The following is a 25,059-nucleotide window of genomic DNA, read 5'->3' on the forward strand; positions in this document are numbered from 1 at the left end:
CAGCCTAACCTAACCCTTTCAACAAAAACAACTTACTGTATATGAAATTTTTAGCGTTCAGATCATCAAGCCCCTTCCATCTGAAGAATGAGATGAATAGAGAGTAGACTTTCTCTGACTCATTTGTTTATACTCTCTATTGTTGATGACTTCAATGGCCCATTAGTGTATTAAAAAAAGTCATCCAAAAAGCTTAAACAGGGTTTGTTGCCTTTCTTTGCAGACATGTGACGGTGAAAACTACACCAAACCACAAGTATGTGTTTACAGTCAAGACCCATCATACTGTAGCGCCTGCAAACATCGCCTTCAGCCTGCCACAGGTACAGACACGCAAACACACACACCCCCAAACACACACGCACACCCCTATACACCAATCCTTCAGGCTCACATCATAAGTTTTCTTCTTCTGTTGCAGAGGAAATGGGCTGGTCTATCCATTGGTCAAGAGGTGGAAGGTAAACACTTTCTTGCTTTTTGACTCAATCACTATCTGATGTTACAGTAAACAACAATTCACAATGTTGGGATGTTAACTCATACCAGGACTGAATGTTTAGAATGTTAATGCTGCAAGATGCTTTTCTTCAAATAGATAGTAAAGACATAAAAATGTTTAAAAAGTGGATGTTTAAATAACTAAATATAGTTTCTTGGCCCAATCAGTGTCCAACTACAACTTTGACAAGTCCAAGCAGTGTATTGGCGCCATGACAATCGAAATTGACTTCCTGCAAAAGAAGAGCACCGACTCCTCTCCTTATGACTCGGACAAGATGGCCGCTGAGTTTATCCAGCAATTCAACAACCAAGCCTTCTCTGTCACCCAGCAGGTTGATATTCCACAGCTGTTATTTTCTTTTCACGCTACCTAATTTTAATAGTTACGTTTTTTAACATTATTTTTCCTGTCTGCATTATTCAGTTAGTTTTCAGTTTCTGCGACAAACTTTTTGGTTTGATGGTGAAGGATATAGAGGCAATGGACGCCAGCATCCTGAAAGGGGAACCAGCTGTGGGAAAAAAGCCCCAAAAGGTACTTGATCTTGAGTAGAAATTCAAAGATGCAGCACAAGAGAGTAAGAAATAATGTAAATTACAACTGTGCTACTTTGATTTAGACCCTGATAGACAGCTGCGTGAGTCATCCGTAATAAGAGTTTATGATTCAGGGAATTAACTGATTGCTCAGAGACACATTATTAGTTTTAACTGGGTAAACTCCAGAGAGCGAGATGGAAATTAACTAGGAAAGGTAGAAAGATCCAGATATGATTGAGTCAGTTCATAATTATTAGAATATGAGCCTATAGAGATATTCAGTTCTATATCTAAATAATCTATCTTTGTAGAATATGAGGTTTATTTATGAGCATAAATGAGACATTAGGTCTAACCTGCAAAGGTCGCCTAAAATATATTAGATGTCTTTATTATACAGCTAGTAAACAAGCTTTAACTGTAAGTAAGATATAAAATTAAATGCTTTCTTATAATTTACATATTTTACATAATATAAATGGAAACTTATACAGCTTTCAGACTGCCTGAAAAACGAGATAAAACCCGGGTACAATTGGCCTTTAGTGGCAGTAGGAACAGCTCACTGAAGCATGTCTACACTGGTCAAACTACTCGGCAATCGACCCATGTTACAATCTCCCCAGCTCTGATTGGCATGCAGTGAGAACAATAGACCCGCTAAATTACGTGTCATCATTCACAAACTGTGCGAGTCGCTTCTGATCTACAAGCCGTAACAACTCTGTTTACATGCGTTAAACATGGTGCAGCATTGGTAAGAGGGATTGAGACAGACAAAAGATCAAAATAATAAAGAATGCTGAAGCTAATGCTCCCATTGTTACTACTCAATCTATTCCGGAAGCACAATCTGTATCATCAGCTTATTTGCACAACCAGATATATATCCGGGTCTCCCTCGATTTTATTTTGTATAAAAGACCTAAATCAAGTTTTTCCCTCCTTGAAAATAGTAAGCTTACTAAACTGTAATGTATTAAAGGTTAATAATGTATTGTCTGAGAAAATAAATGCCTTAAAATCCTTTCTGTTTTATCACTTTTTTTTGCCCCTCTGTGCCAGAAATACAGTAGGAATCCTACACTATTCCCGGGCTTTTTTTTTTTTCGGATTTAAACATGAATCTAGTCTTTTTTTTGTTTTATGTCTTCATTTCGTGTTAACATTATGGTATATAGTGCGGAACCTAAAGGAGAAACAACTAAAATGTAGGTAAACATGGTTTATTCATATTTTGCCAGGCTACTCTGAGTATGTCCGATGATGATGTCAGACAAGCAGTTTAATGGAGAAAATGAGCAACAAAATTGCTTTAGAAAAGTCATAAAACATTTTTAAAGATGTGTATTATAATATTTAATGGATTAAGGATAGAAATAAGTAATTTTACTACTTCAATTACATTATTTATGGAAACCCGGATGTGTATCTGGTTGCACAAATGAGCTGATGGTACGCATTGTGCTTCAGGGACGGATTGGGTAGTAACACCTGTCCATGTTGCTCTCCATTATTTAACTTCCCTGATTTCCGTCGCACTGATGATATCATCAACGCTCGCCCAGCGTGACGCCGTCTTTAGATATGCAGTGGTGGGGGACACTGGGTACGCAGTTTTCAACGGTCCGACTCAGCTTTTTGGTGAAATGGAAAAATAGGTGATTGAAGGTTAGCGGTCAACCCTTTTTTGAAAAGCGAGAGAAGATGGATGGATGGATGGATGGATGGATGGATGGATGGATGGGTGAACTTAAATAAATTAAACCTTTACAAAATATACAGACCTTAGCCTTTTTATTAGAGATTTTCTGCCTATTTACATTTGATTCATATTTAGTGGACAATTATTTAACTTCCTTGTGGTCAGAATTACCCTTAATGTTTAACAGAATTTTGGTTATAAAGCAGAATTTGATATATGTAATGTAATAACTGCAAAGCGTGTAAAAAAATAAAAAAATATGTCTAATTTTGCAACTGAGTAATGTGACTAACTCTGACTTCTCTGACAGATCGACGTCGGTCTAATGGTGGGAAACAGCCAGGTCATTTTTGAAAAGGCAGAGAATTCTTCTCTCACACTAGTTGGTACGATCTGTTTGAAATCCTTCCCTCTAAATAAATGGCTTGTGTTAACTATCTGATAAAAGAGAAGACAGATGCAGCATTAGTAACATGGGCAACCACTGAGTCTACTTCCTTCTCAAGATGGCAATAGCAACAAACCAAATTTATCTACTGCCCGCAAACTTAAAAATGCTAAAAACCGTAAAATGTAATGATATTTTTTAGATTAAAAATTTAGGTTTTAGATTATTAAATGATAACATTTGGGTTTTTAAACAGGTAAGGCAAAGACCAAGGAGGCCCGGCAAACAATCATTAACCCTGACTGGAACTTTGAGAAAATGGGAATTGGAGGTCTGGACAAGGAGTTCTCTGCCATTTTCCGCAGAGCTTTTGCTTCCAGGGTTTTCCCGCCTGATATTGTGGAGCAGATGGGTAAGACACAGCTGATTTTTGTTCCTTTTCATGTCTGTAATTGCAGTATAAATGACATTTGGGATAAAGTAAAATAAAACTTTTCATGTTTTCTTTGAGAAAGAAGTTGGGAATGAATATGTGATATAATGTAATATGATTATTAAAAACACATTACCTTTTTCTTCCTTTCATTTCTTCCTCTGAAACACCTGAATTTTCCTTTATTTTTCTCCAGTTTTGTTTGGTTTCTTATTGTGCTTCTTTTTTTCTGTCCAGGTTGTAAACACGTGAAGGGGATCTTGCTGTTTGGGCCACCAGGATGTGGAAAAACATTGATGGCCAGGCAGATTGGCAAGATGCTTAACGCCCGTGAGCCGAAGGTGGTCAACGGTCCAGAGATCCTCAACAAGTACGTGGGAGAGTCTGAGGCCAACATCCGCAAACTATTTGCAGATGCAGAGGAGGAGCAGAAGAGGGTGAGAGAACTTTCTATCTTCTCATCCACTATCCAGTCCCTACTGTACACATAAATAAGGCCAGTGTCATTCTTCAGTATTTGTTGGATCTCTAAGTGTCAATTTGTATAGATATGACCCCAACACTGCAGGGGAGTACATTTAAGGAGCAGGGATCAAACAACAACAACAGTACATCAAAAAATCCACAAAACAGCTGGATTACAAATAAAGAAATGTACTGAAAAGATGGCTGATCTGGTGTTGATGTATCCTGCTTGGTTTTGATATTGTAACATGTGGGGTACAACAGACAGCAACACAAAATTGATCGATATGTGTGTGAAATAAAGTCCTGTTCTCAGTCCTGTTGGTCTTCTGTGAGGCATTGCAGCATGGTCCGGAGTTCTTTAGTAGTTGGACCATCTGGTTTACTGTTATTTTAGGGGTACTTCCAGTAGATGGTGCCATTCCAGTTTTTTTAGTCAGCTCATTGTGTTGCTGGGGTTCTGTTTAGGCTCTAAAAAGACGGACACTTTGAGTATATAGCCTTATTAATAATCATAATCAACTGGATTTAGTCTGTTTGGTCTATGCATTTGATGTCACAATATTTAAGCAGAAGTATTTAAACTAAATAGAATAGTTGCAAATCCAGACACAGAAACAAAATAATTTAAATGATTTAAAATAGAACCTCTAAAAATTCAGATTTAGATGTTTACCTGCCTTGGATGACACTATAGTAGGCTCAGCTTCTTTGGTACTGGTAGGTGTTTATCCTGTGAAAAGTTGTGACCTTTGACACACTTGCGACGTACGACACAGCTGATGCGTGGAAGACTCTGAGGGGATTCAACCCAAGAAAGGCCCCGGGCCCCTGGGCGGGTGTATGAGGAGTGTGCAGGTCAACTCGCTGATGTCCTTAAAGAGATTTTTAACATGTCGCTGGACCAATCCGCAGTGCCATCAAGCTTTAAGTCTGCCACCATCATTCCAGTAGTTGTTGCACTGACTCCCATCATGATGAAGTACTTCGAAAGTCTGGTTAAAGAACACATAATCTCCAGTCTCCCCCCAGCATTTGACCCATCCCAGTTTGCCTACCGACGGAGCCGCTCCACTGAAGACACCATCTCCTCTGCTCTTCACCTGAGCCTGGCACACCTGGAGGAGAAGTACACCCAAATGCGGATGCTGTTCCAGGACTTCTTCTCAGCTTTCAGCACCATCATTCCACAGCATCTGATAGAAAAAAACTGGAACAGCTGGTCTTCAATACACCACTTTGTAATTTGTTGCTAGATTCCTCACCAACAGACCTCAGTCAGTTTGGGTCGGAGAGAACACCTCTGATGTCATTACCCTAAGCAAGGGCTCCTTTCAGGGCTGCATCCTGAGCCCCCTGCTGTTCACCCTGATGACACATGACTGCATCCCCAGGTTCACCACCAATCACATCGTGAAGTTTGCAGATGACACCATGGTGGTGGGCCTCATCACAGACGACGACAACCAGCACAGAGAGGAGGTGAGGCAGCTGGTGAGATGTTGCAAAGATAACAGCCTGATCCTGAACGTGGAGAAGACGAAGGAGATCATCATCTATTTCGGGAAGAACCGGCCTAACCACGCTCCACTGCTCATCGACAGCTCAGCTGTAGAGATGGTTAGCAGCACCAAATTCCTGGGGGTGCACGTCACAGACTGAACTGTAAAAACCAGCTTACTTGTCAAAAGGGCACAAAAGTGCTTGTACTTCCTGTGGAGGATGAGGAGAGCCCACCTGCCCCCACCCATCCCCACAACCTTCTACAGAAGCACCATGGAGAGCGTTCTGACCAGCTGTCTCACTATGTGGTGTGGAGGCTGCAGGGCCTCAGACTGGAAGAAGGTGAGAAGAGTGATGAGAACATCAAGAGGATCATCGGGGCTCCACTTCCCTCCATAAAAGACATTTCATCTTAGCACTGCAGGTCCTGAGCCCGTAACATCATCAATGAGCCGTAAACACCTACCCCCACCATGAACTGTTTTCCCTGCTGCCCTCTGCGAAGAGGCTTTGCAGCATTCGATGCAGGTCTAGCAGGGTCTGCAACAGTTTCTTCCCCACTGCCATCAGTGTACTGAATTGTTGGGAAAAAAATCTCTAAATCATGTCACAAATTCTGCATCACACTGATAACACCAAACCAAAACTACTGCATATTTGCCCCATTTATATTAATGCTCTAAATTTCCATATCAGTCCAAGTTTTGCACCATGTTTTTTTTCTCCAACACTGTTCACATTTGATCAAATTTGAGCACTTTACAAAATGGAAATGTTAATTTACTTTCTGAAAAGCTGCACTAAACTAAATTTTGTTTTGTATACGCTATGTACGTATACAAAATTAAAATAAAAGTTGTCTAAGACCTTTTTTTTAGTGGGTTGTACCCAGTGATGGGAGTAACGGCGTTGAAAGTAAGTTAGTAACACTGTTACTTTTTTTAGTAACGAGTGATCTAACTAATTAGTTTGACTGTAACTATGACACAGTTACCATTGTCAATACCCCGTTACTGCACTTTACTCAGGTCGCACAATTAACCTTTTTTTTATGATAGGACTCGTGCATGCCTTGTCATGAGAGAGGGGAGGATGAGATTGGCTGATGAATAGTGAGATCACGTCTGTCAGTTGGGTAGGTGGGTGTTTCTGCTGGCGGGTGTTGACGTACAGCACACACAGAGAGATGGAGAGTAAGGATGACTCCAGCAGCAAAATAGCATTTTCCAGATGGAATCTTACTTCTTTCCTACTCTTCCTCTGTTTTTCTTGTAGTTTTTGTATTTTTCTCCTTTTTCCTTGTATTATCTTTGTCTGTCCCTTTTCCATGTTTATTTTCTCTATTTATGTCCCCTTTCCCTTCTTCTTTTCCTCTCCATGTTTTCTTTTGTCCCTTTTCTTCATAGCTTTTGTATTTTCTCTATTTTGTGTAATACCTTATTTATGAAGTCTGAGCCTCTTCAAAGCCTGCAATGAATCCATCCACTCTGAATGAAGAACCCCCAAAGCCTGAGGTTTACCTGGAAATTCAACATGCAAAAAAACAACAAAAAACAATGTAAAATCAGATGTCAACATTATTGTTGCATTTGCTTCACATTCTAGCCGCTGGCACAGTTAAGAAACTAGTCACTTATGGTAACTTTGACAGCAGCTTTCTACTTCTCGTCTTTGTTCAGCATTAATAGGGTAGCATATTTTCATCTACTTTATGTTATTCTTTGGCTTTTTTTCTCTCTTCTTCTCATCTCTCATTTTAGTGACATTTGTTTTACTGTTTTGCTGTTTCTTCCTGGACCACCATCAGTAAAATGGACTGATCCTGGTATTAAGTATTAACGACACCTCTATGAGGAGTTTTATGGGGCCCTCAGGAGCTGGAGGCCCTACGTAAAACAGTATGTCTTTGTTGAATGGTAGCTTCACTCCTAGGAATGGAAGTGTTGTCTACTTCTTTTAAGAAGGCAGGACACAAACGTGATGCGTAAAAGGAAATCCATGAAGTTAAAAATAGTGGTTTCTCAAAAGTTTCACAAACATTTTTCAGGCTGTAAATGTTAAATGTTGGTAATATGAATAAAACTGAAAATACATTATTTGTGTTTTCAGCTTGGTGCCAACAGCGGCCTCCATATTATCATCTTTGATGAGCTGGATGCTATCTGCAAGCAGAGAGGAACTGGTGCCAGCAGCACAGGCGTGCACGATACTGTGGTCAACCAGCTTTTGTCAAAAATCGATGGCGTGGAGCAGCTTAACAACATCCTGGTTATTGGTAGGGACATGAACAAGGCCTGTGGACATGCATGATCTATAAATACTGGTTTCTGATTAGTTGTTGACCTTTGAACTCAGCTCTGATTAACACTAGAAAAAGACCAAACTGTGGACCTAGAATGAACATTATAAAGAGTTCGGGCTCTATAAAAATGACGAAAGCAATTTTGTTCCAAGGTTTTAAAGTTTTAAAAATTAAACCTTTTCAGGTGTGTTTTGAAAAGCACTGACTTTACAAACTGAAAAAGAAGGTACATTTTGCTGTGTTTCTAAACACCAAAGCCAAGAATAATAATAATGCATTCAATAACCTTTAAAATTTTGCTAAATTTTTATTTTACATATAAAAAATAGAGCTGGAATTGAATTGATTTAAGTTTAAAGAATCTGGGTGGATGGCTGAGGTAGATGCTAAAGGTTCGAATGGAAAGAAAAAGGTATTTTGTCACAACTGACCACATCTCTCTCTCTTTTATTTTATCTTTATTTCTCTCTCTCTCTCTCTCTCTCTCTCTCTCTCTCTCTCTCTCTCTCTCTCTCTCTTTCTTCTCTCTCTCTCTGTGCAGGAATGACCAACAGGCCTGATCTCATTGATGATGCTCTCATGAGGCCTGGCAGGTTTGAGGTGAAGATGGAAATCGGTGAGTTCCTACATACCATTGAATGATGTTAAGGCTTTATGTCTGATCCACCATAATCATAATCTTTTGTAGGCTTTTTGTTAGTCAGCATGCACAGAGCAAACCTACAATAAATGCATGAAACTAGAGGTCTGCTTAAAGGGCACATACAAGCACTTTTGTTTAATACACACATTTGAAATACTCTCCACTTGCATTCTGAAAATTTCTTGCATGTGGATTAGGACCATCAGGACCCAATATCTCCCAATCATGAGTACTTTTATTCTTTCTAGCCGGCTTACCATGCGCCGCCCGTAGCCTTGGAAGGAAACAGTGCTATTTTAAGAGGTGGGATTTCCTGAAGTAGCCAATTACAGGCAGTATTCTTTATCAGATTGGTACCACCCTCAGCGTGACAAAGACCACACAGAAAGAGGTCCACATGTGAGAAGAAGAGAAACTACAGGTGCATAAAAGCCACCAATGTAGCAAAGAAGAGCCATACTCTCCTGAGTGTGAAATATCAGGGGATAGTTGGTAATGAATTTATCACACCTAAAACATTCAAAATGTGAGTGGAGAGTAGTTTGTTTTGAATAAAACTGCTCAAAAAAGTATTTATTTCACATGTGCATTTATGGCCAAATTCTGACCTCATATATGGGCCAGTGACCATCCATATGGCCCATCTGTACAACGAAAAAATGGAGAGGTCTGGCTGCCGACCTACACTGTCAGGACTCTTCGTTGCACACCTGCATAATGGGGTTTCCTGCACTATATGGACTGAATGTTAATTCCGGACATTTTATCTGAATCCTTTAGGAATAGCTCGTAGCTCACTTAAATGTGCTTTTTCCCTTCTTTTCCCCACTTAAAGACCAGAAAAACTGTGTTCTTTCATACAACATTTGAGTGATTTTCTTTTTGTCAACGTGGGGGGTGAGGTTGTTTCAGAACCCAAATGCAGATATGAGTGAGGCAGAGATGAGTTCTTGTAGGTTTAATGGAGAAAACCTAAGGCGAGGATCCAAAAACCTCACTTGGGGAACCAGAGACAAGGAAGCAACAAGTAAGGAACCAGCACTGATGAACTGCAGAGGTGGTGTATATAAGAGGAACAGAGCAAAGGATGGGTTAATGAGCTGAATAAGGAGCAGGTGTGAGTGAAACTAACTAGAAGGAAGCCAAGGGGAAAGGAAACAAGCTCGAGGGGTCAACAGAGAGTAACTAAAGACTGCTTGAATATAATGGAAAATAAACCAAAGATCAACAAAACAGAATAGCTGAAAACTAAAAACTCAGAGTCCCAAAAAGGAAGAATCCATAACAGGTTTACTTGTTAAAATACATACAAACACATATATAAGAAATGTATAAGAGATTATAGATATAACTTATTAACTACATGAAAAGACAAAATTAGTTCTATTATGAAGACCCAGGAAATAAACATGAAAACATAAAATATGTCCAGTACACTAGCTTTTATTTTATTTTGCTTTTAATTTGAAAGGCTTCAATTTCTGGTTCTGACAGTGCATGAGACCTTACAGTGCAGGTCTGCATCCAAGGGTCCTGACAGAGTGCAGCTCTTCAGCTAGACTCCGTTGAGAAAATGGCCTTCAGCAGTCTTGTATCTAGCCTTCTTGTGTAGGTAATTAGCTTTCCCTAAACCAATCAATGTCACTGCCCAGTAGGCAATGGCAGAGCTAGAAGGAGAGACAGTGGACCCATGGCCTCCCCTAGCCAAACACTGCCCACCAAGTGTAGCCCCTACCTGGAGATTTGTTTTTGCATGTGGATGTACTTCACTACTTCTGGAACAAGCACTGCTCTAAACTGCTGCCTTAAAGCGTGACAGCAGTGATACAATCATGTACAATTTCTTACTTTTAAAGTTAATACATTGATAAAAAATTGACAACAACATTAAAGAAATTAGTTATCATCAACAGTATGCTACAAATAAAGAGAACTAATATAGAAGTCTTGCTCTTTTAAAATTTAATTAGTAAGCTTTATAGGGGGATTTTGTCTCTGCAGTCATCAAGCTGTCTATGTCATTAAAGATAAAGGCCAACAGCTCAACCAATTCATTATGTAGGAGTATAAATTAATTTATACAGCACAGATGTGTGTAATTTTAATGGCAAGAAATTCAGATCTACATTTATTTAGAAAAATAAATGTCAGTGTTCATTTTCCTGTTGCTTTATTGTGATAAATGTTAAATAGCTGTCAGTTCTTGGCCACCCCTTAGTGCAAATTGGTCCCTGCCAAGCCAGCCAATGAAAATTTTCTAGCTCATCTACTGCTTGCATCATTTTTGCATCTTCTGCATGTTTAGAGATGACTCAACAAACATCCTACGATGAGACCTGTGCAAAAACCACCAGGGTTAGTGTATAAAAACATGATGGGGAAACCAAAATTGTTACAGTTTTAGAAATATTTCTCTCCCTCTCTGTTCCTTCTATATCTCTATCCTCATCCATCCTCTAGGTCTGCCTGATGAGAAGGGACGTGTCCAGATCCTAAACATCCACACCAGTAAGATGAAAAACTACAACCTACTGGCTACAGATGTTGACATAAAGGAGCTGGCCGCTGAGACGAAGAACTACAGTGGCGCCGAGCTGGAGGGGCTTGTCAGGGCAGCACAGTCCACCGCCATGAACCGACATATCAAGGTCCCTTGACTTTTTTGACTTCTCAGTGTCTCAGTTTAAGAGGGCTTCAGTTTTGCAGGGGAACATATCTTCAGTGGGGCGAAGAAAGTATTTTAGCAGTCACCGATTGCACAAATTGTCTTTCTTATAAATTTCAGAGAGGTCTTTAACTTTCCTCACAAGTACCCTTAAACTATAGGACACAACAGGAAAAAAATCCAGGAGATCATATTTTATATTTTTTAAAGAACATATTTGTTCATTATAGTGGAAAATATGTATTTAGTGATTTACAAAAGTTTAATTTAATACTCCATAGTATAACCTTTGTTGGCAATGACAGAAGTCAAACATTTCCTGTACTGTAAGTCTCCACAAAGTTTGCTCACCATGTAGCTGATAATCCTCCATGCAGATCTCTAGAGCAGTGCTGTTTAAGGCTGACAGGCAACACTGACTTTAAACGCCCTCCACAAATGTTCTGGGTTGTGGTCTGGAGACAGGCTTGGTCACTGCAGTGGTGTGTTTGGAATCATTGTCATGGTAGAGATACCAGCCAAGTTCATTCTTAAATGCCCTCTCTGATTCAAGAAGGTTTCGCCTTAAAATCTCACCATACAGGGTCCTGTTCATGTCCTTAAGTCTAAAGGAAAGTGAAGACATTTGCAAAACAGTGAAAATGTAGGCATATATATCCCGCTGTTTTGACTGATTTAATTTTCTTTTTCAAAATATTCAAAAATTGTGAGATACCTTGCTTTCATGGTAGATACTGAACATCTAACCCTTCTCAAAAGGTACAAGGTAAACGTAGTTTGACAGATGAATAGTTTAAAAGTGGTGGGGGTGTAATATTTATTATTAGCCAACAACAGCAAAGCAATAGAAGTCTGTAGATGTCGCAGTGGCTCAGGCGAGTCCTTTATCTGATCTATGAAATTTTGTTGTATGTATGCTGAACTGTATATATTATGGCAAAAAGCACCTTTACCTTTATGATCATTCAATTGTGAAACGAAATCTGTCGGGCTATTGTCCAGCATTGGGACATCAATTTTCAGTGCTATATGGACAAACATGACACAAAAAACAACTATTATGGGTAAAATGTATATTGCAGTGAATTTGAAAAAACAAACTGAATCAATTAAACCTAACTATTTGCCACATACCTATTTAAATACCGATAAATTATTAGAAAATCTAAAATTTCTTTAACCAAACGTCAACTTTTTCAAATAGTTACTACTTCATCTTTAAGTCTTTGATTTCTTGTTCTTCTCCAGGCCACATCTACGGTTGAGGTGGACATGGAGCGGGCAGAGAAGCTGCAGGTCACCAGAGCTGACTTTTTTGGATCCCTCAACAATGACATCAAGCCTGTATGTAACTTTAATGGATCATGTCATGTAAAATCATTCTGGCCTATAAAGTAGGAAAAAGTGTCAAAGAGCGCTAATCACCATTCAAACTTCATTGACAGGCATTCGGTACAAATCAGGAAGACTATTCCAGCTACGTCATGAACGGCATCATCAAATGGGGCGACCCCGTCAACCATATCCTGGAGGATGGAGAGCTGCTCGTCCAGCAGACAAAGAACAGTGATCGGACTCCTCTGGTGGCTGTACTGCTGGAGGGTAAAATACTTACCTGAGAGACAATAACCGAAGTTAAATAGCAAAAAAATGGCAAACATTCAGATAGCAAACAAAATCACATCTGTCCGCAGGTCCACCTCACAGCGGAAAGACAGCCTTGGCAGCTAAGATTGCTGAGGACTCTCAGTTCCCCTTCATTAAGATCTGCTCTCCTGACAAGATGATTGGAAGCTCAGAGATCTCCAAATGCCAGGCTATCAAAAAGGCAAGTGGAGCAGACAGCTTATCTTTAAATAATCAAGTAAATGTCTTTACTTATCAAGTAAATGTCTTTACTTATCGCCCTGTCGACATTCCTCCTCCTCCACCTATTCCAGGTCTTTGATGATGCATACAAGTCACAGCTTAGCTGTGTTGTGGTGGATGATATCGAACGCCTGTTGGACTATGTGCCTATCGGCCCTCGTTTCTCCAACCTTGTGCTGCAGGCTTTGCTGGTGCTGCTTAAAAAGCCTCCACCCAAGGTGAGATGTCTTCTGAAAACTAACCACAAAAATCAAAACACAGCCAAAGTGTTTTAACATGAAAAACACTGGAGATATTTTGTAATAAGGAATCGCCTCACCTTCTTGTTGGAGCCCCTGGCTGTGGAGTTTTTTTTTCCGTCGGTGGCTCTGTTATTTTGCTTCAAGGTCACGGGCGGAAACACCAATTGTTAAATATGGAAGTTAGGTCCCCCTGAAGGCGGCTGCACCTCGGAACTTCCCTTCTGGTTCTTTTCCTGGGAGCAAGTTATTTACCACTCTTAACTCAAACTGTGTAAAACCATATAAAAGAGGGCTATAAAACAGGAGTAAAAAAGTAACAAAGTTTATTCCAGGTCAGGTCATTAAAGGACAGAGAAATTGCTTGGAGTCGACACAGCTGTGGGCTCAAAAAACGTCAGCGAGCATCCAGCAAAGATTGAGCCACAGACAAGGTCATCTCCTCCTTCTTATACCCCAGGAGTCCATGTGATGCATCAGGTGGATGCTTAGCTGTCCGTATCAGAAACTGACACGCCATCCATGCCCAGACCTTCACGCATCTTCCCAGATAGCTCTCCTTTATCAGTGCGGCTCCAAGATGTGTCCATATTCTTTGTATTTTTAAAGAAACAAAGGCTGTCCTTATTAGATGACCTCCATACACACAGTGCCATCCACCATGTGAAGGAAGGCCTTCTACTCTGTCTAATCTGGCTAACAGAGTAACAATGCACATGATTTGTAAAGAGTAAAGCTAACAAGTTGTTTTATGTTAAAAGTTTTAAAACTGTTTTTTCTTTAATAAACAAGTAAAGGATCAGAGATCAGCCTGTAGATCTAGCTGCTGAAAGATGTACAGATGAGGGTGACCTCTTGCAGCCTTTGGTATACCAATAATGCAACCCTATTATAATCTATAAACAGCTATTAATGCTGTCCAATGCCCAGTTTACACAGCAAAATTTAAACTTCTCAGGTTATCAGAGTAAATAAAAATGGACGAAGAGAAATAGACAAAGATCATTTTTAGGAATATTTTTTACAAAAGAAGAAAACATTACAATAAAAGAAAGTGTTGTTTAAATGTTTATAGACAAATGATCAAAGGCTCTAATTATTAAACTGGTAACTTCTTGTTTTTTCTGCATTTGATTTATGATTTATGCTTTATGATAGACTACATGTCACATTCAACAAGTTGCATCCTCATCTACCCCAGCTGCTAGAATATAACAGCAAGGTAATCCAACATGTCGGATATCACTGCTTTGGTATCTGAGTGTCGCTGACTTCTTCTTTGAGCACACCCTATAGACTTAGACGGATTTATTTTGTTATTTTGTATACACAAGTGAAGGCAAAAAGAAATCTGTTTTGAAAAGCTCTCTAGACAATTTCATTTTGTAAAGTACAACCCTGATAAGGTAAGCAGCAGTTGTCGTTGAGCTGCTACTACTGCCTCCAGCTCCTGAAGCACTCGCTTCTCCTGGCTGTGAGGGTGGTAGCCCCCTGGGTTGAAAAGGCTGACATGGCTGAGGCAGCAGTGGTGCCATCAGCATGTTTAGCAGTGACAGATGATGCTGGAGGAGGTGTGGAAGCCAGAGGGGGCCGGGAGAAGCTGGCTGGAATAGTTTCAGCATTTGGCAGGGAAGCATCTAGAGTTCTCTCCTCATTTTCACGTGCAGAGGGCTGTGCTTCCCCTCTAGATGCCGAAGATTGCCTGGGAACAGTCTCGAAGGAGTTTCCATTTACGCAGAGCTCTATGTTTCTATCGGTGTGGTACAGCATCAGCCCCCGCAGGCCAACAGCACCGCCCAGGACTGCTGGACGCAGCCAAGATCCAGTCAGAATGATGGCGCAGCACTTACATATCTCCTTTTTTGTTCGAGTCGGAGATTATCCATTTTGTTTTCCAACGAAAGGATTGTTGAAGAGCAGGAGTGATGGAAGCGTTGGGCTGTGGGGATCTCTCTTTAGCTTTGCAGTTATCCCCCACTCTGCAGCCATGCTTTCTTATTTTCCATTGTTGTTTTGTTGACATCTGTCCGTAGCACCGCGCAGCTTTTTATATGGTGAAAAAGGTCAGCATTTAAAAAGGTTTTGTGACCGTAGCTCCAGCAGGCGTCACCAATCATAAATGCAGGTTTGATGTCTAGTTTGTATCATTTTAAGCAGCATATTTTGAGAAATTTGTCAAGAGGAGCTACTCTTGGCCGCTGCCTTGGAGCGCCACCATGGTAACCACAAAGATGATGAAGTCATTGATGAAAAAAGTCACTCCATCAGTCATCGATCACTCTTAAAGTGATCAATGACTACCTAACATGTTGACTTAAATATGTTGTAATATTACAATTAAATCACCTGTTCTACACCAGCATCTTCGGCTAACTCTCCCTTTTCCGCAATTCGGTCCTTTTCCTCTCCCTCACCACCTCCTGGTTGACTCTTAACATTTTATGCTTAAGGACGCATGAACAAAAGTGTCATCAGATGTTATGTTTATTGTAGTTTGACAGCAGCCTTTCAGGGCAACGTGTGTGTTTATCTGACCAGAGTTTACCTACAGGAAGTTAACACTGCACAGCAGCGTTTTAAGAGTTTGTTTTTTCTAACATTGGGGACAGAGAAGCTGCAAAAAATTTGAGACATGATGATATAGACCTGTGATGATTGTGTGCAAATGAATAATTGTTTTAAAATTTCTGCCTAACTAACAAATGAAACATTGCTCGATGGTCTATCAGATAAATCCTAATAAAACACAGTAAGGGTTGTGAAAAGCCCAAATGAAAGGCCTGAATACTGCATGCCCTTCAGTTTCCACCCTCATGAGGAGGCCTTGCAGATATGGTGCTTTGCACATGCAGTGGCAGTCTTCCTTATAGTCTCACAGACGTCTTGCTGGGTAAGTTTGGTTAGCGTCAGAAAGTCTTTATTTCAGGATGTGTCACCTTAGGAAAACAAAAGAAACATGATCTGTAAAATTTAAAAGTGATTGTTTTTTTCCAGCAATTATTTTTATAGGTGTCCCAATCATACATTTCTTATGCATAATGTCTGTTTATATATAGTATTGTCAGTTTCTTACCTTTAAATGACCTGCCTTTTCCAGCTCAGGGATTGGTATAGCATGTTTTACATAGCATGTATGTGACAAGTTTCATTTCCTATAAAGTGAGTCATGTGTTCATCCTGTAGGGCCGTAAGCTGCTCATCATCGGCACCACCAGCAGAAAGGATGTTCTGCAAGAGATGGAGATGCTGGATGCCTTCAGCACCACTATCCACATTCCCAACATCTCCACTGGCGAGCAGTTAGTCGATGCCTTAGAGGTATAGTGAGAGGAATCAAAAACTCACATAAGTTTAACATTTTTGGAGTACATTTTTATGCAGATGATAGCATCCTCCAAGTGGATGAATAGAGCACATTTTAAGCTTCATCAGTGACCGATTCAAAAATAGCTATTTTATCACTCTTATTTTTTTGGAAGAGAGGGATTTCAAGCTACTTGAAGACAGTTTTTTTGTTTTCAGAATTGCTATAGGTACTGTAAACTTCAGTGGAAAGCTAACTCTAAAAATCTCCACCTTTCTTTGGCCTTTGCAGCTGCTGGGAAGCTTCACTGATAAAGAGCGAGCCAGCATCGCTCAGCAGCTCAAGGGGAAACGGGTCTGGATCGGCATTAAGAAGCTTCTGGTGCTAATTGAGATGTCCCTTCAGGTATAAAAAACATCAAGTATAAGACATGAATGAAATCTAATTTCTATGGGGTGTGTATAAAATAAAAAAAATACATTTCTTTTAGGGTCTTAAAGGCATCAACAACTATTGGCCAAAATATGTTGTAATTTTCCTATTCACTAGAAAACTGTAGTTAATTACTTAAAAAACTATAGATCCTTAATTAGATTTTCTCCCATTCAGGTCATCTTTTTTTTTTTATCTCTGCAAAGCCTGCACAGATAAATTGATTTTGTGGTTAGGTCGAGGGAGTGGCGGCCTAGTGGTTAGGGCATAGAGCTTGGAATCCTGATTTGGTGCCCCACTCCCACAGACTGCCACTCTGGATCCCTGAGCAAGGCCCCTAACCCCACACTGCTCCCTGGGCGACGCATAGCACCAGCCCACTGCTCAACAAGGGGATGGGTTAAATGCAGAGAGTTCATTTCTTGCTCTGTATTTGTGACGCACAATTAAAAAGGCTGAAAAAAAAGGAAAATTCAGAGTAAACACAGGAACTCTAACTTCGCCAAAGTTGTTTTGCATTGTATTGTATCTGACTGGTGTAAATTTAGATAATGTCACACTGCGTTGCTGCCATAAAAGTTTCATGAGCCGTTACACATTAAATATCTGTTGAAACAAACAAATTTAATCGGCTTGATCAATTTTTTACTATATTATCTTGAGCTAGCAACATTAGCATATTGTGTAAACAATGTTAATTCAATAATGAATGATTGTTTAAAGCAGAGGTGCTGAAGTCCAGTCCTCAAGAGCTTATATCCTGCAAATTTTTGATACACCCCATATTTCCACACCTGAATCAAATGAGTGACTCGCTACCATGCTTCTGTTGAGCTAAATGAGGGGATTGAACCTTTAGATTCAGGTGTGTTAGAGAAGAGATGCATCTAAAAGCTACAGGATTGCAGCTCTTGAGGACTGGACTTCAGCACCCCTGGTTTAAAGTGAGAGCCAGGCTCTCATGCTAACCATAAACAGCCTCATGTAAAAAAACTGGAGCTCTTTGTTGCATAACTTCACATCCTTGTTAACATGTCCAAGCAGCAGCACCCAACATAAACACAAATTTCTTTAGCAAACTCTCCTCTCTTCCTCCCTTTGTTCCTTCTCATCTATATTACCTCCTGTGATTTCTACATTGTCATCAATTCTAATGCAGTCGGGTTCGAATTCAAAAGGTTTACTATTACTCTGTTTTGGCTGGGTAGAGTTAGCACTACAGGACACAGTACATTAAGCAGAATACATTTCAACAACAGACATCAATAGCCCCTGCGTCATCAGGGGAGAGGCGTGCTGACAGAGCGGTCGCTCATCTTAGATCAGATCAAGCTGCTGTCAGAGAGAATGCAAGTCAACTGGGGCCAGGGGGGGGCCTCATGGGGAATTTGGGGACTCATGAAAGACATTGATATTACTGATGAATTTTCTTTTTATATCAGAAAAATAAAGCAGGACAAATCTTGTCTGTTTCTTTCTCTTCAGTCAAGGGCCCTTAGAATCATCCTAACTTTTCCCCCCATACGGTGCCCCCTGATTGGGGCGAATGGTACTTTATGTTTTCAGACACTCTGATTCTGGTGAACTCTTTCCAGAACAATTTCCAGATAAAGTGGCTGCCTGAAAACGAGAAATTTTCACGTTTCTAATTTAATGCCTAATTTTGATTTTGTATTGACGGTTAGCAAACTTCCAGAGCTGCCTCTCCGGATGCCCGAATTTAATTCCACCTATGAGTGCACAAATAAAAAGAGTCTACAAACCAGATCCAGTGGATTTACCTTACATATTTAGGATTTAATATTCCAAAAAAAAGAAAGTTAAAAACAGTCCACTGGACTTTGTTTTCAAGTTTGAGGACATTGAAAAAGCTTCCTGGAGGGATTTCTAGAAGATGTGAATTAGGAGATATGTTTAACCCAAATGTTCAAATTTGGACTAAATAATAACAACAACAAAAAAAAGTAGTTGAAAAATAGTTTTGAAAGAAGGACAAAAATCTTTAGGTTAGACATAACAAAAATTTACTATTCACTACGATCTGACAACATTTTTTGACATTAACAAAAAAATTAAATATATATTTAAATAAAATAAAAATATTAAATAATAACTGTACTTTTTGTAAACAACATTACAACAAAGTTTCCTCTATAGATCATATTCCTCATTATCCCAGTACATATCCCTACAATAAGGATTATTATTATATACTATATAAATATATAATATCTATAAAATATACAATTATGATATAAAGATATTAAAAAAAAATTCTCCATCATATTGATATTTAAGTACAAAACATATCCAGGTGTATTGTATATTTCATCCAATTTCACTCAAGTTTAAATAGTTCTGATTCTCAAGAGATTTGTGTAATATAACTGAAAGGTAATTTTAAAATTTGTTTTAGTTTTTGAAGGAGTTTAAAGAGGACATGTAAGAAATTATTGTGATATTATCTTTGACTTGACTTACATGTGGATAAAATGAGATCTGAGGTGCCTCCTATTAATTCTGACTGCAGCTGTGTCAACGGTCTGACCCAAAATGGCTGCCTCATAGAAACGTCAGCTGGCAGCTTTCTTATTGGGCGTCTACGTATTAATGTCTATGATTGCAGCTTGCAGTATGGCAAAAGCAATAGTGTCTATGAAAACCAAACAGCTTTTTCTTACAGAGTAATGTACTGATATGTTTATAGATATTTATCTTTACTGTATTGTTTACATCGAAAATAAACAATTCTTAAATAAAGTCTGTTACAATAAATACCATTTTTTTTAACTTTTGACATCTTAAACAGGTTTTTAGGTTAATAGTGTGCATTTTTGCGTGTCAAGCCATTGCTTCTTTCCATTAATAAATAATTAATTTGTTTTGAATATTTAATGTTCTGAACTTACATATCTGCGTTTTTTTTTCTTTTGCAACATGTTTTTTTTTTCCCACACTGTTTACAATGGATCACTGCTGCACTTTAAGCAATACTGTAGCAAGGCTAAGAAAACTGTACATAACATAAATTTCTTTTGTTTACATTCTGGGTATACAAATGACGGCAAAAGGTGTCTGAGTCTAAAAATGCTTTTCTAGCTTTCATTTATATAGTATCCATCATTCTAACTGAAGAATTCAGATTTCAGTTTGGATCACTAAACTACAACTCCCACAATACAGAGCAGCAGGCCAAGTCAAAAGAACATTTTGCCACGAATATATATCATTCAAAAATACAAATTAATTTTACCTCCTCTACTGGCTTGCTGTTAATCCATATGATTAAACTGTTACTTTATATGCTGTCATGGAAAAGAATATAAGCATTGGTTTATAGAGTAGTGCTCTCAATATGTATCTCGAATCCATCTCTAGTAACTGTAGATTGCAAAGTATTTAATTCAATGTGTGAGAAAGTTCAGGTATGTATGAAATTCTATCTAACGTGTTTGATTTATCAAGGTATTTTGGGTTTAAGCTTTTTTGTCACACATACATCTTTTAGATTATTGAATGAAATGTGCTTCCAGACAGAGAAACAGAACAAATTCAAAAAGATGTCATATGATGCCAGGTTGGTTTGGATCGTTTTTTCAAAACATAGGGAGAAAAAAAATCTATCCAAATCCATACAGATCTCTGTTTTATCAACGGATTTATGGATTTAAATATTAACATTAAAGTTCTGTCTAATTCTAGATTGAGGAATCACATAAACACTCTTCAATGTTGCTGGAATAGTTGGTGGTGTTACAATATAATCAGTTCAGATTAGGATTTCTACTCCTAAATCCTTTTCTTTCTCCTTTTGCCTCCAGATGGATCCAGATTACAGAGTGATTAAATTCATGACTCTGCTTAGAGATGAGGGAGCGTAAGTATAATCATACAAGACAATAACATCCATCAGTTAAAAAACTCATCCTGCTTCATCATCATCCTCTTCTTTTAATTTGTCTCCTTTTTTATATATATATATTTTTTCGTTACACTAAGCACAGCACTACATGTGAAGGTTTTGGGCTACAAGAGTAAAACACGTATTACAACCAGTGATTTCTGCTGAACAACTAATCATAACAACTTTATTTTGCCATCACCAGGCTGCATGACGGTGACCAAATCCGAATTTAAGCTGTCAGTCGCTCCTTACTGGTAAGACAAACAGTGGTGTGAGGAAACTAGAGCTGGTAGAATCTGTAGTTGGCTAATTAGTTTAGCTTTGAAATGGTACATCTGTTAAAGGAAAGCTCTCTGTTTACACCTTTAAAGCTTTCTCTCTCTGCTTCTTTTTCCTGAAAAGAGATCACTCGGGACAAACTCTGTAAATAACACTTTATAAGTTGTATGCATTATATAACCATGAGACATGACAACGGATCTTGATAGAATTGTAATCTTGCTCATTTCAGATAACTTGCTTTGAGTTACCGAAAATCGGCTTCTTACCAACTGGGCTCCCTTCTCGTAAAGTGGTCATGATAAATAGTTAGAGAAGCATTTTATACATCTCCAGTCTGCCACTTCATCACATGATCACATCATACACATTTGCAGATGAGGAGACATCTATGGCTCCTGCTTATTAAATTATGACACTTTGTTTTTAGATCAACGACACCATTCTCATTCCATTCCCAAATCTTTGCCACATGCAGAATAAAGATGATAACTGTTTATCCTGACAGAGGAACTGTTCTAATTAGATAAGCTACAGGGGGAAACATTAGTTCTGACATGCAACAGGCAGTTAATATTAAATCAACTCACACATCATCAATAATAATTATCCTAACAATCCTTTGATGAATTAGTGAGGAGCAAACTTGGCCAACAATGTGATTGAATTTACAAGAATCCCAGAATTATGAGAACATTATCAGCATGATCAAGGTTGGACATGATGTTATGGCTATAGTTTAGTCGATTAGTTTACTAACATCATCTAACATTATACTGCATTTACTGCTTCTGCTGTTCTTAACCTGTAAATATGAGAGTGAAGAGAGCAGCTTTATTATTTTTGCTCTTGAATTTAGCTTTTGCTTTTAAAGAAGTCATCCCCCGAAAATCAGATTTTTAAGAGATATATGTTGGTCAACAGTTGAGAGAACTCTCTCAACAATAAGCACCGTTCCCCGTCCTCCTTGATTCGTCATTAATATAAAAAGGGGCTAACTTTAGCCTGCCTTGCTATCACCACACCTGTTTCTGTTCAACCACAAGCAGCAATTCCACCAATCAGGGACTCACTGGCAGAGCAGTTTGTTAGTGTTCATTTTCACCTTTTTGTGTTTGGGAGCTAAACCATGGCTAACTGCCATTCATGCTAATGCTACAACTACTGAACGCTCATACATAAAATATATTGTGTGGTCCCTTGCTTAAAAAACAAGAGGCTTGAAAAAAAGCTGCCTCTTTTTTTCTCCTAAAATGATCAAACATTAATGCAAAAACTATTTCAGAATAATTGTAAAAGTAAAATACCAGGTAACAGTAGCAGGCTGCGAACCTCCACTCTTATGGTATCCCAGGGGATCTCCTGTGCTGCACAACTCGTTTTATGCATATAAACGAGTCAGGAACGGAATCAGCCCCTGCAGTAATTAGCCAAGTAGAGGCCAAGTAGCCATTTAACTCAATGCATTGTGTTACCTGTGGTTTACTCTCCATTTGTAATGATTTGCTCATTATTTGTTGCACCATGTGTGACTGTGAGGAGTGTTATGTTAATTTACCTCTAATCTATGACTAACATGTATAGAAACATTGACTGTAGAGCTAATAAAAAATGGATCTTGGCCATGAAAACACAGAAAATTATCAACAGCCCAAAATGAAACTGCATCCATCTGGTTTTTAGAGAGTATACAGAGTAGCTGCAGCCATTTTACTTAATTTATGCACAAACAATTCAGATTAATCCAAAGGTTTGAAAAACTAAGTATAGGTTAAACTAACTCAACACATTTGAGTTGGAGAAATTATACAAAATAATGAGTTTCAACTCAACTCCAATTAATGAGTCTACATCAATTTTATTAATTGACTATAGAGCATCTAAATGTTAAGGATGTTAATGCTAATACTTGATTAAAGCAATTACAATACTGGCAAATCTGGCTTACCAGTAGAATTTTCATGACTTTCTTTTTGAGCAACAGAAAGAAACAGCTGAACATAAAACTTAAATAACTTTGCGCATGAAACATGTTTGAGTTCATATAACCAAACACTGAATCGCAGTGACTACCATGATTTGCGTTGATGTGATGAACCTTTTCGGTTAAAGAAAAACAACTTTATTAAATGAGAGATTTTGCTGATTATTGAGATTTTAGGTTTATGGACTTCAGAAATCTGAGGCAACTGACAAGGATCTGTGCAGGTTTCTCACTCAAAGAGAGCTGAGAAGGTTTCCTCATTGTTGATGGACTTGCACTTTTTTCTATTTTCTTTCCTTTTTCTAGTGATCGAAGTTTGTAAGAGTCGAGGGAGCAGTGGAATTAAGGAGACTCATTATCTGCAAGACATCAACAAGAACCAACAAGCTGGGAGAGGCGGGAAAAAAAAACAGATCCCCTGTTCTCTGTCGACCCATTCATCACCTGGTCTATAATATAACTTGACAAACTTCTCTCATCCACGGCATGTTTCATTGAGAAAATGTCACTGTACCCTCTGCCTACTTCTATCCAACATTTCTAACAGCACTTATAAACATATTGCAGTCAACTATTGGGAGTGTAATGATTGAATCTGTTCTCTTTAAAGGAATTGCAATAGAAGACTGTGGTGAAAAAAAAATGTTGTTTTGTGCATTGTGCGTAACATATATGAAAAGAGAAGCAGCGTTTTTAGCTCTACTATCTGTTGTATTTGTTGCATATTTCTTGTCCTGCTGATGGTGGTTATTGTGCATCCTCACAAGCAGTAGAAACACAACATTGTGCATCCTCACAAGCAGTAGAAACACAACAAAGGCAGAAGTGACTTGAATCCTTTTGCTGAGCAGGGGCAGTTCTAAACTAAGTTTAGTCGGGGGAAAAAACAATGCATGGTTTAGCGTTTGAAGTGAGCCACAAAGCTGAATTTGCAGACTTCAGATCTGACAGTTGAAAACTGTGATTCTGTTAATAAGGCTGAAACTCAAAGCTGACTGTGATTTGTAGATAATTTAAAGTAAATTTAAAGTGAAATATTAAATTATTCAAAGGAACAGATCAGTTACAGTCGCTTCTGTCAGCATATATCTTTATAAGAAATTAATTTAGTATTACACTCCAAAAATAAATATAGTGTAAATAATAAATAAGTATAAATTGATGGTAAACAAAATGATCTGCTAAGGTAATGAGAAGTTTCCCCTACAAAAATAAAACACTTATCCACTTGAAATAAGATAACGGAGTTGCTTTTCTTGTTCTTACCAATTGGCTGAAATCAAGCAGAAATACCTTCATTAAAAAAAGACTTATATTTTAATTTTATAGTGTATCCTTTTAGCACAGGAGCCAGGACCAGATCTTGATTGGGTGCTGGCCCCTGTTGGCCCCTATCTAGAGCTCCCCATGCTGCTCAGATGTGAAAGCAAGAGAGGCTTTTAGTCATTTAGTTGTTGCTGTACAGAAAAGCTGTTTCATGTGTAAATGTAATCCCTTTAAAGATACAGTATGACATGGTAATGTAAAAAGTATATATATACATATAGAGACAAAGAAAAATCAGTATATTAACAGAGATGGATATTTCATAGTTTGTCAGTATCTTCCTCACTGAGATGTTGATTTGACCAGAGAATTGATTTTGTGTTGTGTTAAAAACAAGTCAAGAATTATCGACTGTGTATACGGTGGAGTTTAATTCTTTGTTGGGAGTATTAGGAAACCCAACGCTGCATGTGTATGGTGTGTGTGTGTATTTGAATGGTTAATTCAAGTTTATGCAAATAGAAACGTGTGTGGGTGTGTATGTATTTAACTGTTTACCCGTAAAAAGACAGCTGGATTTAAAGTATTTTTTCTTTTGCTAATGTTGTGTTCAGTGCTCAAAACAAAAACAAAA

General features: G+C 38.5%; 1 protein-coding gene across 2 annotated transcripts in view; it reads left to right on the top strand.

Annotated features, from left to right (window-relative positions):
* Positions 1-24,037, top strand: part of nsf (N-ethylmaleimide sensitive factor) — a 51,209-nt gene extending 27,172 nt beyond the window's left edge. Inside the window, exons 3-21 of one of the 2 annotated variants that reach the window (XM_015400911.1) lie at positions 224-323; positions 422-461; positions 670-836; positions 929-1,039; positions 3,060-3,135; positions 3,394-3,549; positions 3,808-4,007; positions 7,648-7,813; positions 8,382-8,456; positions 10,944-11,131; positions 12,397-12,492; positions 12,594-12,750; positions 12,843-12,976; positions 13,089-13,235; positions 16,440-16,574; positions 16,852-16,965; positions 20,814-20,869; positions 21,099-21,150; positions 23,466-24,037. In XM_015400911.1, coding sequence (XP_015256397.1) covers positions 224-323; positions 422-461; positions 670-836; positions 929-1,039; positions 3,060-3,135; positions 3,394-3,549; positions 3,808-4,007; positions 7,648-7,813; positions 8,382-8,456; positions 10,944-11,131; positions 12,397-12,492; positions 12,594-12,750; positions 12,843-12,976; positions 13,089-13,235; positions 16,440-16,574; positions 16,852-16,965; positions 20,814-20,869; positions 21,099-21,129 — 2,149 coding nt within the window. In that variant the 3' untranslated portion in view covers positions 21,130-21,150; positions 23,466-24,037. The remainder of the gene's footprint in view (positions 1-223; positions 324-421; positions 462-669; positions 837-928; positions 1,040-3,059; positions 3,136-3,393; positions 3,550-3,807; positions 4,008-7,647; positions 7,814-8,381; positions 8,457-10,943; positions 11,132-12,396; positions 12,493-12,593; positions 12,751-12,842; positions 12,977-13,088; positions 13,236-16,439; positions 16,575-16,851; positions 16,966-20,813; positions 20,870-21,098; positions 21,151-23,465) is intronic. The other variant, XM_015400912.1, reaches the window with a different exon arrangement.
* The last annotated feature ends 1,022 nt before the right edge of the window (positions 24,038-25,059 follow it).

The sequence above is a fragment of the Cyprinodon variegatus genome, unplaced genomic scaffold (genome assembly GCF_000732505.1).
Source record: "Cyprinodon variegatus isolate N-32 unplaced genomic scaffold, C_variegatus-1.0 Scaffold1160, whole genome shotgun sequence".
NCBI classification, from domain to species: domain Eukaryota; kingdom Metazoa; phylum Chordata; class Actinopteri; order Cyprinodontiformes; family Cyprinodontidae; genus Cyprinodon; species Cyprinodon variegatus.